At 35.3% G+C, this 22,031-nt stretch overlaps 1 protein-coding gene across 3 annotated transcripts in view; it reads right to left on the bottom strand.

Moving 5' to 3' along the window:
- Positions 1 to 22,031, bottom strand: part of LOC126881366 (beta-ureidopropionase-like) — an 818,769-nt gene that overhangs the window by 296,944 nt on the left and 499,794 nt on the right. For all 3 annotated transcript variants that reach the window (XM_050645608.1, XM_050645609.1, XM_050645610.1), the window contains one exon: positions 16,664 to 16,870. In XM_050645608.1, the coding sequence (XP_050501565.1) occupies positions 16,664 to 16,870 (207 nt within the window). The remainder of the gene's footprint in view (positions 1 to 16,663; positions 16,871 to 22,031) is intronic.

The following is a 22,031-nucleotide window of genomic DNA, read 5'->3' as shown; positions in this document are numbered from 1 at the left end:
ATCCTACCCTTATCATACACTCATATAGGCAACGTTATCATACCCATTACCTCTCTTGTCTCTTGTATTTAAATTTTGTAATTTTACTACAAAATTAAATAGTGATTCCTCTGTAGTGTCAAGTAAGTAGAAAGCTAAAAAACTCTCTTTTATTTGAACTTTTTTAGAATAACACAATATTTAATTTTTGGGATTTTGCTAGGTGTTCATAAAAAAATTATAATTCAAATTGTCTAAAAAAATGATTACCTCATTTGAAATAAATATTTCGTATTAACCAAACCTTCGGTTTGCCACCCTTTTGTGGTTGCGCCCGCGTGCGTCACACGCGTTGCACGCCCGGTTACGGGGGCCCTGCTTGGGTTATAGTTATAAGCTTTCATTAAATACCTAATTTGTCATTCTACCCAATATAATGACGGAGGACTGTTTATGGACAGACAGACGGACATGGATAATTCAACGTTTTCACATTTTTTTCAACATCAGGTGAAAACAAAAAACATACAAAATAAAACACGATGTCACAACATTAGAAAATATAATGCACAAAATAACAACTCAATAATATTTTACACACATTAGTAAAAAGTGTATACTGCAGAGGGCGCTCGACTACAGAAGCCACTGCTGATGCCACAAAGTGGTGGTATTCATGTGTGCTATATCAGTGATTATGACATCATAAACCTTAGTTTTTGAAATATGCTCTCCGTTATTGGACGGATTAGAATTAATTTATTCAATTATTACAATCTTAACTTCATTGAACCTGAATTTCAGTATGAACAGCTCCATTTGGCAAGGTTCAGTTATTACTCTGTTTATTTCTTCCAATTCTTCAGGTGTTGATTCCAAGCTGTTTGGTTGAAAGACTTGTGAGAGGTAGCCACCAAAGGCATCTGCCTTCTCCATATTGTTTCTTGTCCAATTGCCATTGTTTTTTCTTATTGGTGGTATTGGTGTGTGTGGATTTTTTAGTTTTCTTGTGGCTTTCCATACTGACTAGTCGATGACTTCTGTTGGTGTAAGCTCTTCTTACTATCTTTGTATCGAATGATTTTTTATTTCAAGTATTATTATTTTTAGTTACCTTGCTGCTTTATTAAATTTATCAAGCTCACTGTTCTGTTTTGTTGCCAATTTCTTATTATCCTTCTTTTCTCTGAATTTTTTTCTTTTAGAGTTGGATGGCAGGGTTGTTTTGTTGTTGACTGTTTGTAGTTTGGAGTTGCTGCCCATGAAGCTTTCTGTATGTTATTTGGAAGGACAGTTATCGCCCATTCAACATCTGCAGGTGTTTCTATTGGTATTTTTAAATCTATTTCTTCATCTAATACTTCTTGAAAAGTATCCTAATTGGTTTTTATTGTACAAAGCGGGTGGATTTGGATTCTGAGTTATATCAGAGTACATGTCCATAAGGACTGGAGTGTGATCCGAGGTCATGTCTAGACTGGATGTTGCTGTGACTAATTTGTTATTTGTTTTGTGATATAGAAGTCAAGGAGGTCTGGTGTTTTATTAGGGTCCGAAGGCCAATATGTTGGTTCTCATGTTGACAGGTAGTTTAGATTATTGCAATGGATGGCAGTTAGTAGCTCACGACCCTAAGGAGTTAGGTAACTCTCGCACCCCATACTGTTTTTAGCGTTGTAATCTCCACCCGCTATAAATTTGTTTCTAAGTGTTTTGAAGAAAATCTCATAAATGTCATTTTTATTGTTGTGCTTGGAAGGGCAGTATACAGTAGATATTTTGGGTGATTCGAGTAACTCCTTCTATTGCAATGGTAGTGGCTTGTAGGTGATTTGCTATAGAGTGAGGACGTTTGAGTTGGAATAAATTCATTTTCTCAAGAATGGGAGACTCTGGAAATAAATCCCGAAACAGGTCGATTTTTATTTTTGAATTATAATTTTTTGGCATACCATACTAGTGACGTCATGATGACAGAATCGATGATTTTTTAAATGATGATAGGGGTCGTGTGATAGCTCATTCGAAAGACTATTTAATGCTCTATTCACTAATCTAAACATTAACATAATTATTTATATAGGGTACCCAAAAAATAATTGAATTAAATTAATTGAGACAAAAAGAAGAATATTTATCATTTATTTAATACGAAATACATTTTACTGTTGCCCAAAATCAGGAAAAAATGTTTATTTGATAAATAAATATTGTTTTTTGGTTAAATTTAATATTAAAACTGCCATCTTTCTGCATCTTAGCAGTTTAAACATTTAATTTAGGAAAAAGCAATGTTTATTTTTCATGTCAACATTTTTTTCTCTTTTTGGACAGCAGTAAAATGTATTTTGCATTAAATAAATTACATACATTCTTTTTTTGTCTCAATTAATTTAATTCAAAAAAATTTTGGGCACCCTCTATAAATAATTATGTTAATGTTTATATTAGTGAATAGAGAATGAAATAACCTGTCGAATGAGCTATCACACGACCCCTATTCGCATTTAAAAAAATCATCGATTACGTCATCACTCCCAGATGGATGACGTCACTAGTATGATATATGCCAAAAAATTATAATTTAAAAATAAAAATCGACCTAAGCAGGTATTTATTTCCAGAGTCGTCCTAGACGCTGTGTACTATTGTGTACTATTGCATCGTTAATGGTAGCTTGATTCAACTCGTTGACTGTTTTCGCCGATGGTAAATGTTCTTTAGAGTGAAAGGTTGGGGATGGATTTAATGTGATTTTTCAATCATCTTGTTATCTAGCTGCAGATAAGGCATATATACATCTTTGGCATGTTCTATTCTCTCTATTACTCTGAACGCGAGACCTGTTTCCTTTTCTGTCTTTGAGGAATGGCGTGTTACTCAGTTTGCCTTGTTTTAGTCTCGCTTCCAGCTCAGCTACTTTTTGAAAGTTTTCCCAAATTTTGTTTGGAGGCCTCATCTTCCAGCATCTGGTGGTAACAACTATAGTGAACTAAGAAAAAAACAAATAATAAAGAGTCAGACCATATAGGGAGATCAGACCATATAGGGAGATCAGACCATATATAAGAGACTTCTCTGGGGTGGGTTAGAAAACATAGGAAGGAATCATTTTAGTCTGGCCTAAAATGATTTATTCAAAGTAGATTTGAAGAATCTCTAACAAAAAGAGCGCCAGCAAAAATATGTGAGGATTATAAATTAAATATGTAAATACATATAAATTTATTACCAAAACATAATATATTCTTTTTTAAAACAGCAATATAATATATCGTTACAATGTTTAAATAAAAGAAAAACAATTGACAAAAAGTTACCTCGAAGAGGTTTCCAGAGGATAAACCAGGCAGTGTTGAACCATTTAAGTGTCTCTAAAGAAACAAAAGAATTGTCTTTTTTACAGGAAAATAGATATAAATAATTTCACTAACCTTGAGTTCCCAAAAATTGGACGTCTTTAGAATAGAATAGAAATATGCTTTATTGCCATGAAAAATTTTACAATTTTATCGACAAAGCTTATAAATAGTAAAAAAAAACAAAACAGTAACAATCCAAATTACTAAAATTACATAAATCGTCAATAAGTTAAATAAAATAAATAAATAAATCGAAGTTAAAACAGAAATAATCAATTGCAAAAATTTAAATAAATTGCAAATTCATAGTCTACCTAATAATTAATGAAAAAGGTTTAAAAGTTAAAAAGTTAAGCTGCTGCATATGACACCCAAATATAGATAAAAAAATAATAAAAATACTACTTGTGCAAAGGGTACTGTAATTACTTAGTTATTGACTAAAATAATCTTCTACTGAATAATATGGTCTTTCAGACAGGTAGGCTTTTGTCAGTTTACGGAATTTGGGAAAAGATTGGGCAGATTTTAGTTGTAGGGGGAGATGGTTGTACATTTTTTTTGCGGAATATAATATCGATTTCTTTACTAACTCCGAGGACGGGGTCGGCAAATAGACGTCAAACGTAGAATTTCTCGTGAAGTAGTGATGATTAGGTCTTGGTGGAAAGACATGTAGATGTTTACGAATTAAGCAAACAGTTTCTAAAATATACAAAGATGGAAGGGTTAAAATTCCGTGATCTTTGAAGTAACTTCTGCAGTGTGTTGTTCTTCTGAGGCCAAACAGATATCTTATAGCTCTTTTTTGTAATTTGAAAATAACATCGAATTGGGCAGCTGTACCAGAATCCCAAAAAGGAAGACCATAACGAAGATGTGACTCGAACAAAGAAAAATATGTTATTTTGAAAGATGCTAAATGAGTTCATTCGAAACAGATGTTATAGCATAGCAGGCTGAAGAGAGTTTCTTCCGTAACAAATCGATATGGAGGGACCATTTAAGGTTGCTGTCTAAAAAAATGCCAAGAAATTTTACAGAATCAACGGTACTGATCTGGCTGTTATTAAGAGGCAAGGGTTGAAGAGCTCCTTTATAAGACAATGCTACTGTTTTATCTACGTTAAACGAGAGTAAATTTGAGTCAGACCAGGTTTTTATTGTAAGTAGATCAGAAGTTATAGTAGCATGAAGAGTTGCAATATTTGAGTTGCTCCAAGTGATACTGGTATCATCAGCAAAAAGAAAGATGTTTCCATCGATTTTTAAATTAGTGATGTCATTAATAAAGATAAGGAAAAGTAGAGGACCCAATACTGAACCTTGAGGTACCCCACTTACAATGTTTTTGAGACTAGAGTCTTTATCATTTGCTCTAACCAGTTGTTTCCTATCTTCCAAGTAAGATTGGAACCAATCTAAAGAAATGCCTCTAATTCCGTAGAAATTTAGTTTTTTTATCAAAATGTTGTGATTTACACAATCAAAAGCTTTGGCATAGTCACAAAAAACGGTGGCAGTGCAAAGATTATTGTTCAGTGCTTGATATACCTCATGTAGTACAGAAAACATGGCATCAGTGGTGCATTTATTATTTAAAAAGCCGAACTGCTTTTGTGATAAAATGTTGTTTTCAACTAGAAAGGACATAAGTCGGGCTTTTATGAGTCTCTCAATAATTTTGGAGAGTACCGGTAGTAGTGCAATAGGTCTGTAATTGCAGGTATTAGATATTTCACCACCCTTATGAAGAGGAATAATTATGGCTGTCTTCAGGCACTCTGGAAATTTACCTTTCTCAAAAGAATCATTAATTAGTGAGATGAGGACTTCTAACACATTTTCTGAAAGATTAGAAAAAATTTTGATCGATAGACCATCAGTACTACAGGAAGATTTGTTTTTGATACTATTAATTGTTTGGATTAGTTCAGATTTAACGACTTGTTTTATAAAGAATGAATTCGAGACCTTTCTTGAATTAGGGAGATATGAAATGGGATCTTGTTGTGGCAAAATAGTTGATGTAATATTTTTACTCACATTAACAAAGTATTCATTTAGATTTTCAGGGTCTGGAAGGGAAAATGTTTGAGCAGTGTGGGTTTTATTTCGAAGATCGTTTATTATGGACCAAGTTTCTTTTGCAACACTTTTGGAGCTTCCCAGGCGGTTCTGGTAGTAGACTTTTTTAGCTGATTTTATAAGTTTAAGATAGGTTGCCCTGTACTTGATGATATATTCAGTGATAGAGACGTTGGTAGTGAATTTCTTGATATAGAGAAGAGAACGCATATTCTTGGAAGATATTCGGATACCTTTAGTAGTCCAGTGTTTGTGATGTTTTGGCTTAATTGCAATTAAAGGAAATGCTTTATTGAAGATACAAGTAAGCTTATCTAAGAATTCACTGAAATTATTATTCACGTCCATGGCAGGAAAGCGCCACTCAGAGGTTAAGCATAAATTTTGGAATTTACGAAAGTTCCGGGTGGAAAAAATCCTGCCTAAACGTCGGGTTTTCGAGGAGGGTTTGCTGGAGATATTAAACTTCGTATAAACTGCTTCATGATCAGATAGTCCAGCATTAATAATTGTAGAGTGAACATCAAGTGGTGAGAAATCTGAGACTGTATAATCAATTATGGTAGATGAAGTTTTTGTAATCCTTGTAGGAGAATCAACGTGCATTGTTAGACCATACGATTCAAATATGTTGACCAAGGATATTCGTGTAGCACAAGCAGCAGCATAATCAATGTTAAAGTCCCCGCATAAAATTTTTCTACTTTTATGGGGCAGGTCATCTAACAAATTTAGCAGGTTCTGAAAAAATAGTTCCACGGAAGAAGCAGGTGATCTATAAATGCAAATAATATAAAGATTAAGATTCTTATTGTAAACTAACGAAAACTCAAAGGAGGCTTCACTTAACAGAAAGTCATATTTTGTTACCAAAGAAAAATCATTACTCGTAGACAAAATTAGTGTCCCCCCATAAGCTGAGCTTGGACGATCATACCTAGCAATTGTGGTGTATTTATCTACAAACAAAGGCTCGTTGTCTTCAAGCCAGTGCTCTGTAACCGCAACTACCGGGGGAAACCCTAATTCCTCTAGGAACAAAAACAATTCATCAGTTTTGTATCTTATAGAACGAATGTTAATCAGAACCGTGCTAAAGTTGTTATCACTAAAACAATTTGAGGATTCTAGTCCCTCAGAACACGTCGTGATGTTTAAAAATTTCGTTTTGGAGAGGCAGCGGAATAGTAATTTCGGTGACATTCCCTTGATTTTTGCAGGTGGATAATTCTTTCAGAAGTGAGAAAGGACCTATAAGCATTAAGATCAGCTTCCACCTCATCTGGACCAATTCCATAGGCACTGTTGAAGTCTAGCAGAATTTGTCGTAGATCTTCTGTCTTAGTGGGAAATCCCTCGGAAGCCAAAAAGAGTTTAACGCTTGTGTTGGTAAATCCATCGTAAAACACTGAAGCTGGTTGGTCATGTAGATAAGAAAGATGAAGTTTAATGGCTTTTAAGATATCCGGTTCCCTTAATCTGGCTAGAAGATATCGACTATTAGAGTTATTGGTTAATCGAACTCTTGGTGGGGTCAAAGGATCCAGATTTATCGATGGTTCTAAAGTATCCTTCTTAACGAAATTTATTGGCGAATGGAACGGATTCTTAGATTTACAAACTTCGATGGCTTGCTTGTCTGTACGTATGTTTGTGTTTTCTACTTCATCCTTGTTCTTGCGAGAATTGGTAATTGGATTTTCCAAGGTGACAGGGCTTCTGAGATTCTTCGGATTCTTATGTGACTGAGATGAAAGCGTTGGTTCAGAATAGGAAGATTCTATAGACCATTTAATGTTAACACCATGTGGCCAAATTTCCTTATTAAATAATAAGTTAATAGATGTTTTAGATTTTATACCTATTTTGAACGAAGAGCCAGTTGTTGTGTCGGCATCTTTAAGGAGTGCGTAACATCTAATATATTCCTTAATGCCTAGCCTCTCTTTAATATAGTGCACCACTTGTATAGGGGTGTACGTTGGGGACAAGTTACTAATAACTACAAAGTGACATTTATCTTCTGTACTTTTTAGCTTTTGCTCTGGACTTGGTTCTAAATGTCGGGACTCTTCAGTTTGGGTACTTGCGTTGGTATAAGATATTGTTATGACAGTTCCGTAGATTGTTCCTACATAGAAAGAGTCCCTCGACGTGAAAGAAGAAGTAGTCACGTACGAGAATATTCTGGATGTCATGGAATAACCCAGAAATGTCTGGTGACATCTAGAACGTCAGAAAACTATATAAACATTATGTGTTTGACATTCTATAGTTCAGTTGTAATTCAGATTTAGTAGTCGACAGTTGTCAGTTTGTTAAAGTTTATATTGTATTTGAGTTTGAATAAAGTTACTTTCAAGAAGTTGTAACATTGGTGACAGCGGTGGGATTTAAGAGATATTGAAGAAGATATTGAGAATTGTTTATGGTAAATACCAGATCATCTAAAGTTGAGAAGGAAATGGATACATCCGGACCACCAGCATGGTTTTTAAAAATGAAAGAAAATGAAGAGAAACGTAGGCAAGAAGAGAAAGAAAATGAAGAGAAGCGTAGGCAAGAAGAGAAAGAAAATGAAGAGAAACATAGGCAAGAAGAGAAAGAAAATGAAGAGAAGCGTAGGCAAGAAGAGAAAGAAAATGAAGAGAAACGTAGGCAAGAAGAGAAAGAGGAAGATAAAAAACTTAGAAAAGAAGAGGAGGAGAGGCGTAGACAAGCAGAGGTAGAAATTATGAATAGTTTGTCCCAAATTCACGAGCATTTTCAGTTAGAGGTAAGTCGAGTTACTAATAAAATAGATATATTAGAAGAAAAACAAAACTGTTTAGATAATAAAATAGAACAACAACAAAATTATTTAGAAAACAAAATAGACCAACAACAAAATCATTTAGAAAATAAAATAGAACAGCAACAAAACGATTTAAAGCAGCAACAAAACGATTTGAAATATAGTTTAGAAAAACAAATAGTAGAGTTAGCAAACAAAATTAATACCCAAGCTTCTTTATCTCATATTGTTTCAGTTACTAATATCGAATCCGAACAAACAGCCCTTTCCTCTTCCATCGTTGATCCAGGTATAATTAGAAGTAGCAAAATTTTAAAACCACCCACGTTTGATGGCCAAACAGCGTGGGAAACTTATCGTTTCCAATTTGAAGCTGCAGCTAAAGCAAATGGCTGGACTGAAAGAGAAATGGCAGCTTCCTTGGTGGTGTCGCTTCGAGGTCAGGCAGCAACCGTCCTTCAATTTCTTCCTCAGGATTCACCTAGTTATGACTCACTTGTTCAAGCTTTAGAAACAAGATATGGCCAACAACATCTGAAGCAGGTTTTTCAAAGTCAGCTTAAAGTTCGGTATCAAAAACATAACGAGAGCCTACAAGAATTTGAAGCTGATATTAAAAGATTACTACATTTGGCATACCCTCAGGCACCTAAAGATTTTCTTGAACAAATCGGTATACAGGCATTCATAGACGGACTACATGATATCGAAATGCAACAGGCTCTCCGATTACAACACCACAAAACGCTAAATGGAGCACTAGTTTCAGCCCAGGAGTTTGAAGCGGCTAAAAGTATTTCAAGATCTCGCCCAAGATTAAAAGAAATAAGATTTCGAGAAGATGAACAAGTCCCTACCACAGATAATCAACAACCTATTTTGTCCCAGATGTTGAACATACTCCAAAATCTTCAACAAAATCAACAAAAAGCTCAAAATCAAAACAGAAGATGTTTTAACTGCGGAAGAATTGGACATTTGCAGGTCAATTGTAGAAGTGGATCCCAAGCGAGAAAAGAAGAATACAATAATGATGTCAGAAGGTCGCCTAGATCGACATCCAGAAGCCCATCATATAGTCCTACTAGAAATATTAGTAGAGATAGGTATGTAAGAAGTCGATCTCCTACAACTGACCACAGATATTCAAACAATAGCCAGGGAAACGAATAAAAGTCGACACTAAGGGGCGGGCGTCGGCTGAATCTAATAAAAGCCCCCAAATTCGCAGTTATACTTTCAACAAAAATGAACAGAACTTATTACTTAAGGGCTACGTTGACAATCAAAAATGCACTTTTCTTATTGATACCGGTGCAACAAGATCTTTTGTTCGGAAAGAACTTCTGAACAGAAAACTACAGCCATGTAAAACAAACTTAGTTCTTGAAACAGCTTCAGGTCAAACTATTCCAATTCATGGAGAAGTAACGGCGACCATAAAGATTGGCAACACCTTGATAAAACACATATTTCTTGTAGCCGATATTAAAGATGAATGCATTCTTGGAATGGACATTATGGAAAACAAATTTATCATAGATCTTCAAAATAAAATTTTGTTTATTGAAAATGAAGAAATAGTCCTAAATTTTGAAGAGTCTACACCTCAAGTAAGAGTTATAGTTAGTGAAGATACAGAAATTCCTCAAAATTCTGAAAGTATAGTCCTGGCGAGACTGAGTCAAAAACCTGAAGGTTTACATTTCGGCGTTGTTGAAAGCGAGGAACTTGTTAATGACGGAATCTTGATAGCCAGATGCCTCGTGAATGTAGATGAGATAATTCCAGTAAGGGTTGCTAATTTGTCCAAAAAGCCTTTTAAGTTGAAGAAAGAACAACAAATAGCACTCTGTACGCCAATAGAAAAAATAATCAAGTGCGAAAAGTATTTGAAAAATAATACAGCTTTAAGTTACCAAGTTGACGCTAACCTGGCGAAAGAACTGATCAAAAATGTTGATCACTTAACAACTGAAGAAGTAGAAAAAGCTAATGAATTTATTAATGAAAACTACGACATTTTTGAATCCGAGAAATCTACAGGGCGTACTAGTCTAGTTCAACATAGAATCGATACTGGAGATGCAAGACCAATTCGTCAAGCCCCACGCAGATTACCGTTTGCTAGACAAAAAGAAGTTGAAAACATAACACAAGACATGATAAATTCCGATATCATCGAAGAAGCTTCGGGCCCCTGGTGTTCACCAGTAGTCTTAGTAACTAAGAAAGACGGATCTACTCGTTTTTGTGTAGACTACAGAAGATTAAACCATGTTACACAAAAGGACAGTTATCCATTGCCACGAATAGATGATACACTAAACACTTTATCAGGTGCTAAATGGTTTTCGACTCTAGATTTAAAAAGTGGCTACTGGCAAGTAGAAGTACATCCTGATGATCGAGACAAAACAGCTTTTTCAACTGGCCGTGGTCTCTACAGGTTTCAGGTTCTACCATTTGGTCTTTGTAATGCTCCAGCTACGTTTGAACGCCTGATGGAAATGGTTTTAAGAGGACTTACTTGGAAAACATGTCTAGTATATCTTGATGATATAATGATTATGTCCAAAACCTTTGATGAACATCTGAAAAACTTAAGCGAGGTATTTGAAAGACTGCGAAATGCCAACTTAAAGCTTAATTATAAGAAATGTTCACTATTTCAAAGAGAAGCGTACTATCTAGGACATATCGTTTCAGCAGATGGAATTAAAACTGATCCAGAGAAGATTTCAGTTATTAAAGATTGGCCTAAACCAGGAAATAAAAAAGAAATTAGAAGTTTTCTTGGACTCTGTTCATATTACCGAAAATTCATAAAAGATTTTGGCCGCATCGCTAAGCCTCTTTATCGACTAACCGAAAACAACATTGAATTTGACTGGACACCGGATTGTCAAAATGCCTTCGTAGATTTAAAAAAACTACTTATAACAGCACCTATCCTAGCCTATCCACGAGAAGATGGAAAATTTCTGTTGGATTGTGACGCATCTCAGCATGGTATTGGCGCTGTTTTATCACAAGAACAGGAAGGTGAAGAAAAAGTTATTGCATATTTTAGTAAAACCATAGGAAAGGCAGAAAAGAATTATTGCGTTACCAGAAAAGAGCTCCTAGCTATTATAAAAGCCCTAGAACACTTTCATACCTTCCTTTATAACAGAAATTTTACAATCAGAACAGACCATAGCGCTTTGCAGTGGCTAATGAATTTTAAAAAGCCAGAAGGACAAGTGGCTCGATGGATAGAGAGACTCCAACAGTATAACTTCGACATAGTACATCGAAAAGGGCGTCTCCATAACAATGCCGATATTCTTTCTAGGCGACCCTGTTTAGAACGACAATGCCAGTACTGTAAAAGACTTGAAGAAAAAGAGAGCGTAACTGAAGAAATAAATCTCTGCATGACCACGGTTGAACAGGTAGAAGATAATGATCAGACTTCCCTGGAAAACATTAAGAAGAGTCAAAAGAAAGATACTGACTTAAGAGTCATACGAGAATGGCTTAGAAATGGAGTAAGACCTCTTTGGCAGGAAATATCTAAATATAGTCGAATTATAAAGGCGTACTGGGCTCAATGGGAATCTTTGCATCTTTCGAATGGTCTATTATATCGGAAGTGGGAAAGTCCCGATGGAGTACGTATAGTTCAACAAGTGGTACTGCCAAAATCACACATTAAAAGTGTGTTGCAAGAACTTCATAGCAGCCTGTCTGGAGGACATTTTGGGGTAAAAAGAACACTGGCCAGGGTTCGAGACAGATTTTATTGGATCAATTGTCGCCGAGATGTAGAAGAATGGTGTAAGAAATGCGACTTATGTAACGGTAGGAAAGGCCCTAGAACAAGAAGTCGTGGTAAAATGGCACAATATCTTTCCGGAGAGCCTTTTGAACGACTTGCAGTTGATATTCTCGGTCCACTTCCAACGACAGAGAGAGGTAACAAGTACTTAATGGTTGCAATGGATTATTTTTCAAAATGGCCTGAAATTGCACCTCTTCCTAATCAAGAAGCGACGACTGTAGCAGAAGCATTCATAACACACGTCGTATCAAGACATGGAGTTCCTTTAGAGTTGCATTCTGATCAGGGACGAAATTTTGAATCCGAATTATGGCAAGAATTAATGAAAATCTTGGGTATTAAGAAAACTCGAACTACGCCTCTCCACCCACAATCAGACGGAATGATCGAAAGACATAATAGAACTATTTGTCAATACCTCTCAATGTTTGTTGCTGATAATCAAAAAGATTGGGATACCCTAATACCTCTATTCCTGTTAGCCTACAGAAGTTCTGAACATGAAGCAACCGGTTATTCTCCATCAATGATGATCACCGGAAGAGAAATGAAGCTTCCTCAAGATCTTATTTTCGGAAAATTGCCTACCTGTGAAGAAGAACCTTCATCCCTGACGTACCTAGAAAGCTTAAGAGAAAAACTGGAAAAAGTCCACGAATTTGCTCGTAAAAGTTTGAAGCTTCAAAGTGATAAAGCCAAGTCCAGGTTTGATGTGCAAGCTACAGGGACAACTTTCGAAAGAGGTGATCCAGTATGGCTATACAATCCCACACGCAAGAAAGGACTTTGTCCGAAACTTCAACGAAATTGGGAAGGCCCGTACACCGTCTTAAAGAAAATAAATGATCTGGTCTACCGCATCCAGTTTTCAGCGAGAAGTAAACCCAAGGTAGTTCACATTGAGAGATTAGCCCCATATCATGGAACTGATCCACCCTGTTGGCTTCAACCAGACCCTGATAGACCAGTTATTCGAGGCGAATAACTATAAAGGAGGGAGCAGTGTTATGACAGTTCCGTAGATTGTTCCTACATAGAAAGAGTCCCTCGACGTGAAAGAAGAAGTAGTCACGTACGAGAATATTCTGGATGTCATGGAATAACCCAGAAATGTCTGGTGACATCTAGAACGTCAGAAAACTATATAAACATTATGTGTTTGACATTCTATAGTTCAGTTGTAATTCAGATTTAGTAGTCGACAGTTGTCAGTTTGTTAAAGTTTATATTGTATTTGAGTTTGAATAAAGTTACTTTCAAGAAGTTGTAACAATATATTTTTCTTCAATATCTCTTTTTTAGTGGGTATAGTAGATATATTTTTAGTAAGACTGCTCATTTGATTTAAAATTTCACCGATATTTGAAGAGAGTCTTTCTAATCCCATAAAAACTTTCTTACACCATAAAAAATCTTACAAACGACCAAAAGAAACAGTTGCATCCAAAAACCTCATTATTTTGCATTTCGGCAAACATCCCATCGAATAAAAAAGCTTACCTTGCGACTTCAGGGGATAAAGGTATCCAACTTATATTAATTTGCAATACAATTTACAGCTTCTATACCAACTTATGGAAGATACATGCGGAAGCAGCACGTGGGTTCTTGCTTTACACAAAAATTAACGAAAGCTTTCACAGAGATCTACAATCTACATCCAATAAGAAATCGAAAATCTAAATCCATACTATTTTCCATAAAACTGGAGTTCTCCTTAGAATAATTCAAAATATAATTTTTGATAATATACGGACATGTTGATCGAAGGCTGATCGGTTTACTTAAAAAACATGCTTTTACTTCAAGCAATCAACGAAGACCAAGACTTAAAATTAATTACTTATTTCGCACCTGAAAGAAACCTTTAACTTAGCCCAATCAAAATAAAATGTACTATTTACTATTTCCGTTACTATTTAAACGTTAAATAGACCTAATAGCTATACAACTAGTTATACATTTTATCAAGATTAGATATTCATTGTTAATTATACAAGAACTTTAAGAAAAAGACTTTTGGACCGTAACAATTGGTCTAAATGAGACCTCCTTTCGTGGTGCCCAGTACCCGCGGGCTTCCCGAAGGACAACTCGCAGAACCGGCACTGTGTATCAGAAGGAGTGGGAGAAGCTCCCGGGTAGTGTCTTTCTGTGTGTTTGGTGTGAGTTGTGAAATTTGTGTAGAGCTGCATGTCACCCTGAACCTTTTAATTCCACTCATAGTTTTACATGTATGCCCACACTTGTCGCAGGTGGGTAGCGATTGGGTGGTGGAGGAAGAGTCAGAGGAATTTCTCTCTACTCTATTTGAGTTTGTTTCTGTTTCCTCCACCATTTCAGTCTCGTGTCTTTCGACGGGGATTTGATTGCAGTGCTGCTTGGTTTATTACTTGTTATTTTTATATTAGTCATGGTGATGGTGAAAGGTGTAGTTCCTGGAAAAATGACACTAGGTATTGCTGATTTGTGGGGCTTGGAGATTCTGAGTTCGTGATATGTTGTACCCGGAGATATGTTGTTAGCAGGACTTCCTTTCAATTTTTAGCCTTTTCGTATCCGCAACGTTGCGATAACCTGAGCCTGTCCGAATTTGTACGCTCCTGACAGGGCAGGACACCGGTTCACCGCTTCCGACTTTTGTGGTCCTAATACTTCTGGACGATATTTCGGCTTTTTGGGCCGTATGGAATGCTTTGCGTGATGTATTTGTTGGTTTGGTGGTTGAAAAGAAGAGTTAGAGCCGATTGATCCACAAATCGACTCTAATGGCCTAAAGATTTGGATTCAAGAGGCCTGTTTACCTGCTCGCTCGGGACTTTAGTTATAAATGTGGCTACAAGTGATACAGAGGTTTTATTGTCGATGGATCTAGGAGTGTTGTATTAGAGGCGAGATTTGCAGGTCAAATAGTAGGCCAATCCGTTAGGTGGTCCAGTTAAAAAGTCTGTCCGACTCCACTGATGTTTCTGGTATCATGTTAAACAGGTTAAACTAAAGGGAAAGGGAAAAGAGGTACCTGGATCAAAGGAGGTTGTTGAAGGGATTTAAGTCCCCTAAAATTGATTCCTGGAAGAGTTGTCAAACTGACAGTCTTCCAAGGAGTGCCTGGTTTTTGTATCAACTGGCCTATAAGGAATGGGGCCCGATTGACACTGGAGCGCCGAACTGTACCAACTGACCGTACTGTACCGCTAAAACAACACTAGAAGATTCGCTGACTCCCTCTATAGATGAAGTATACTTCCCTCGCCTTCTTGTGACTGCGGCGCTGCAAGACAGACGATCAGGCACATAGTACAGAACTGCCCACGTAGAGCACAGTTGGTCCTAGAGACTTTGTAATGACAACGAAAAGTACAATTTAAAAAAGCTGGACCTCTGTTTGTGATCTATTGTATAATGCATAAATCCAAATAATTACGTACTCTGTGATATGTCGGCCATAGGCTAAATAAGAATCAGGTCTTCCCTGTTGGAATTATATATTTTGACCATCCTTTGTAGCCTTTAGCTACGTAGCTAAAGGTACGTAGCTAACGGTACGTGGTAGATTTTATGACCATCTTGAAACTTAAAGCAAGCAATAATTGAAGGCAGAATTATGTCTTGAATAGTCACACAAATACTACTGTGACTATTCCTTGAAGAATCTGTATTTCAAATAAACTCAGATATGATTACAACAGAACTAATCTTCATTGAGAAGATAACACAATTATACCGTCTGGAAAACAAAAAGTCCCAAACATTAATGGGAACCTAATATTATGGTTCACTGATGGATATAAATCTTTATATGGTACTTAATCATAAGTCTTTGGGTAAATATGTAAGTATAACAGATTTTATACAACCTAGGTCAATATATAACTATATTCAGGCTGAAGTTTCGGCTTTGGTGGCCTGTATTGATAAAATCCTGAATGTAGATCTCAAAGCAAAGAGAATCAACATTTATACAGATAGCCACGCAGTTGTAAAGAACCCACTTACCAAATCAAAACAGGGAATTGCAAATATCTCCTCAATATCTTAGCGAAAGACATCAAAGTGTCTTTATGGGTGGCAGATCATGAAGCGGAACATGGGAATAAACGAAAAAATGTGTGAGCAAAATAAGGCCCCAGAGAAAATTGCTTAGGTCCAGAACCCTTGTGTAGCGTCAACAAAGATGTTGCAAGAAACGAGATTCAGAAGTATCTAGTAAGAAATGAAGAGCCTTTTAAAGGCAAATCCAGACTAACAAAATAATCAAGACTATTGGAAAACAACTCTTGGACAATTTGATAAGCCTTAATAGACGATAGTTTAAAATGGTCACCGAAGTGGTAAGTGGACATTGTCGTGTAAGAAAATGTGTATTCAAAATAGATAAAATTAATTAACCATAGTGCAGAAAACGCGAATTCGAATAAGAAACTGCCATGCACAACACATGCCATCGTTTGATGATATTATTTTTCATTGATATTTGTTTCAATTTAAACGTAAAATGACTGCTTATATCTTACTGTTTTAAGAATGATTCATTATTATCACAAGCCTCTAAAAGTGGTTAGTACCAATTACTCATACTTGGTCGTTAAGTAACCCCAAAACAATAATACTTACAGGAGACCTGTTACCATTTGGTGCAGTAACATAACTTGATCCGAAATAGTAATCACTTTCTCGATGAGGAGATTTCCCGTCTCCGGTAGTAAAATCATTCTCGAATACTTCAGTACCTACTCTATTTACTGCACAAGTAAAATATCCATTGGCTATGGCAGCACTTCTTGGTTCGATGGACCAAAGAGGTTCAGTACCAACTCCACCCTAAATAAGAGTTAAAAGAAATAATTATTATTTTCTGATAATATAAAGTTCAAAAAGGTCAAACGCCTAAATATTAATTAATAGGGGAAAACTTGTATTCCAAGTTCTATAAAGAAAATAACAACCAAAATGTATGCAATATGACATCAAGCTCTCGATTAAACATATTATCACAGACTGTCCAGTTTTCTCCGCAGCAAGAATCAATTATGGTATCCCAACAAACCTAGATAAAGCACTTCGTGAAAATGGTTCTTTCACCAATATGTTAAATTACTTATAGTTCATTAATTTTGTAAATACCTACCTAATATTGATGCGAATTTATAAATAAATAAAAAGAAAGAAAATTAAGGGTAAAGAAAGTCTGGAGGAGATAAATTTTATAGACTAAGAGCTGGGATAGGTAACGTTTGCTATTCATTTTAGGCACCGTTGTTTATGCTTATTTTATCTAACTACGACCTAGTACGCCAATGAGGCTCATACGGTTTATTTTTATTAGTACCCCCTTACTACCTCTATACAAAGGGGCTATATACAAAGTTACCAAAAACATTCATTCGAGTCTGAACATCCAACGAAACGACACGTATATATATATATATATATATATATATATATATATATATATATATATATATATATATATATATATATCAAACAGATGAAATAGAGAATGTGGAAAAATCCCCTTACGAACAATTCACACATCCACCATTTCGGGTTGGGAAAAATTTTTCGAATAGAATCAAAGATCCAAACACCAGTTCTTAGAAATGTGTTTCGCCCTCTTCAACCTCTCTGGGCTTATCAATAAAGATGAGAGGTTGAATATCTTTAGACACATTCCAATCAAAAAACAACATTCGAGACCTAGACATAGACTTTGATCACTGAGTGTGTTTCAAGGATCTACATCTCATGTTTTTATATATATATATATATATATATATATATATATATATATATATATATATATATATATATATATATATATATATATATATATATATATATATATTTGTACAAATATTTTCGACCGTACTGTGTTAAATAGTGATTTTTTGAATAACGGCAATTCGGTCAGATGAAATAAAACTCTATTTGTTCTAGGTCTCAATATTTCGTCACTATTTGGTGACTTCTTCAGGAGAAAACTGTAAATTTATTAAGATTAGATATGGACAAAAGACAAAACATTTCATTACTTACAACTATAAGAGTGATAATTTAAATTCGTTTAACATATTATATTGAACATTGACTTGAGAAATGACTGATGTTATTTTGACATATATTTCGGAGTTATGGTAACTGCAATATATTTTATGTTAATAGAATATTGTCTAATATTGAAAAAAATTTTTAGTGAATACGTCAAAGTAAACAAGAAAAAGTATTTGCGAAATTTTAAGGTGGAAAGGTAATAGTAGATAAATGAAAAAGGACTTGAAGTATTTTAAATTGACTATAAAATGTAATCGATGGTACGTAATGAGTTAGTGTAAGACTGGTATTCAGAACTTGAATAAAAATAAGGTAGATTCATTGTTAGTAGATTAATTGAGTAATTTGTTTGTATTTTTTAAATTTTGGGAAAGGATGTTATGAATTACTTAGAATATTACAGTAGATATTACTCAAATGGTTAGTGTCAGTCTTATAATTAATTGATTCTGGAGTTTTGTTAATATGTACCATCTCAAGGAAGACTCGTTTTTTATAGTTGTCAACTTGTTCCAAAATTTTTACATTATTAAAATCAAATTTATGTCCTGTATTTAAGTGGTGATCTACTAAGGCACAACAGTTTTTTTTTATGTTGCAGTCACTTTTATGTTGAGTGACGCGTTGCTTAAGCCACTGTTTACTTTGACCAATATAACAACCTTGACATTCAATGCAATATTAATTAAATTTATTAAGTTAGTAGGATAAGAATATTATATTCTCTATTAAAATATTTAATTATATATAATTCTATTATTAACAATAAAATATATAATTAAAATTAAAAACAAATATAAATAAATAAATAATGATAAATAAATAATTTAAATTTATTTATTATTAATAAAATTAATTCTTATATAATATCAGTCATTTCTCAAGTCAATGTTCAATATAATATGTTAAACGAATTTAAATTATCACTCTTATAGTTGTAAGTAATGAAATGTTTTGTCTTTTGTCCATATCTAATCTTAATAAATTTACAGTTTTCTCCTGAAGAAGTCACCAAATAGTGACGAAATATTGAGACCTAGAACAAATAGAGTTTTATTTCATCTGACCGAATTGCCGTTATTCAAAAAATCACTATATATATATATATATATATATATATATATATATATATATATATATATATATATATAATAGTTCGGAAAGGTTTCCGCGGTTAATACAATGAAACTTAAAGCTAAAATCAATATCAATAAAAGAATTAATATTAAAAATAAACTCACCAGGCTTCCGGGTTGAACCGCGTCGTTGATTTCTAGGCCGAGCTTACGACGTCCTCTCTGACGTCATCTTCAGGGCTTCCGGGGTCTCAGTCTCCTGAGGCTCCAGACACTACTTTCACACTACTTACACACTTTCATAGAACTTCTCAAACAATATTCTATCTCACCCTCAGACATTCTAGTAAGTTTCGACATCGTTTCACTTTTTACTAACATTCCTATAGATGAAACCCTAAATATTCTGGAAACGAAACACAATATCCAGCAAGACCACCTATTTCTCATTAAACATTGCATGTCCAACACTTATTTCATCTTCCAAAATCAATTCTACAGACAAATAAATGGTGCCCCAATGGGCTCACCACTCTCTCCAGTAATTGCTAATATCTTTATGGAAGATTTCGAGACCCGAGCACTATCCACATCTACGCTCAAACCCACATGTTGGCTACGATATGTTGACGATACATTCGTCATTTGGCCCCACGGCAGGGATGCTTTAGTGTCTTTTCAGAGCCATCTGAATGGTATACATCCCAGTATCCAGTTCACGATGGAGATGGAGACTGACTCATCCTTACCGTTTCTCGACGTTCTTATTAAGAAGAACCAATCCCAAGGTTTTCATCACTCTGTTTATCGAAAACCCACCCATACCAACCGCTACTTGCATGGCAACTCTCATCATCCACCTTCTCAAATTAATTCAGTCATTAATACTCTTGTCTCCAGATCAATACGCCTTTCCGATGATGCAAGTAGATCTACTGAACTCTCTTCTTTAAAACAAGCCCTCATCCAAAACGGTTACCACGAAAATCACATCGATAGGAGCATCCATAAACTTCAATCTCCAGCTCAATCCAAACCCAATGAGTCTGATTCTGATCATACGAAAGCTTTTCTTCCATATATCAGAGGTGTCACTGACAAAATCGACAGAATTCTTAAACCACGAGGAATAAAAACAATATTTACCCCCCAACAAAAACTTTCATCTCTTGTCCGATCTGTAAAAGACAACATTCCAAATGAACTACACGGAGTTTATGAAATTCCTTGTGCAGACTTCCCCCGATCTTACATAGGACAAACCAATCGTAGAATCCAAAATATGATTTATGAACATTCCATATCTGTTCGCAATTCAGATTCAGTTTCAGCCCTAGGCCAACACCATCTTCATACAGGCCACAAAATTGACTTTGAACACTCCAGAACCATAGCCCCAATTCGCTTCTATAAACAAAGGATCCGTTTACCTTCGACTTGGAGACCCCTCCTAAAGAAAACATCGTCTGCTCCAATTCCCGCCGTCAAAAAAAAAAAAATATTCGCGCCAATCCAAATCCCGCTCCGAATAATCTTCGCGCTAATTCCCACTCCGCCACGTCATCGACAGCCACGTCAGTCACGCCAGTCCACGGTATATAACCGCCCCAGCGTCAACAACAACAGTAGTGCAGTGAGTAGTGAGTGTAGTGTCTGGAGCCTCAGGAGACTGAGACCCCGGAAGCCCTGAAGATGACGTCAGAGAGGACGTCGAAAGCTCGGCCTAGAAATCAACGACGCGGTTCAACCCGGAAGCCTGGTGAGTTTATTTTTAATATTAATTCTTTTATTGATATTGATTTTAGCTTTAAGTTTCATATATATATATGAGCAATATTTTTACTTTTTCGAAAATTTTGGGGGGAGGTCTACCGATTTCCCCCAAATTTTAGTATGTTGTTGTCCTACAAGAAAAATGGCTTTCTCAATTTTTTCAGATTTTTTTGAGCTCAGGCGGCCATTTTGTGAGCCTTAAAATAACCAAAAAATAAAAATTTTAACACTTTTTGAAGAATTTTTTCAAGGTTCTCTCTTCACAGAAAATGATTTTGAAAACGTCATACTTTATTTATTGATGTCTACTTTTAACTTGAATTTTTTTCAACTCTTGTCAAACGTCAAGGCGCCATTTTGGTAAAAATTAAAATAGACCCACCTTGTAGCAAAAATGACCATATTCAAACAGCTATAAAACAGCTTTTAAGTAACGCAGCTTTACTTAGGTAGTAACTAGTCGAGAGGTCTAAAAAATGTATATAATTTTGTTTTATAAAGTTTTTTTCGTGCTTCACAACTTTTCAAGCTACGGTCGTTTAAAAAGTGCTCTTTTTACAAAAAACGCGTATTTTCGCATTTTCAAAGAGGTGCAACTTTTTTCTGTCAACTTCGAATTGCACAAAAATTTTTTGACGGTAGTTTTTAACATATATTATAAGCTCCCAAAGGAATTTCTTTGGCAATTTGCTTTTAAATCCTTCATCTGAACCTCTAAAAAATCGCGAATTTTGATACCTTTGTGAGCTAATATACCTTAACCTGTTGACCTACCCCGCTAAAGCAGGGGCTATTTATCCCCTCCATACATCGTGAATTATGAAAGTAGAAAAGAACACCTTTATTTTAAGCTCTGATGCGGGAGCATGCCAAATAGAATTCTATTTTGCTGACGTCACAAAATAGAATTTCATAATAGGAGAATCGACGGTTGCTAGGCAACGTGACGTCACTAAAATAGAATTCTATTTGGCGTGCTCCCACTGCTGAAAGAAGTTCCTACCGTTTACGAAACCAAAGTTCTGACAATTGTAAGATTTAATTAAAGTGAATATATAGTCGATATTGTGAGACCGTTCCTG

Source organism: Diabrotica virgifera, chromosome 3, assembly GCF_917563875.1.
Source record: "Diabrotica virgifera virgifera chromosome 3, PGI_DIABVI_V3a".
NCBI classification, from domain to species: domain Eukaryota; kingdom Metazoa; phylum Arthropoda; class Insecta; order Coleoptera; family Chrysomelidae; genus Diabrotica; species Diabrotica virgifera.
This window is presented reverse-complemented; position numbering and strand designations above follow the sequence as displayed.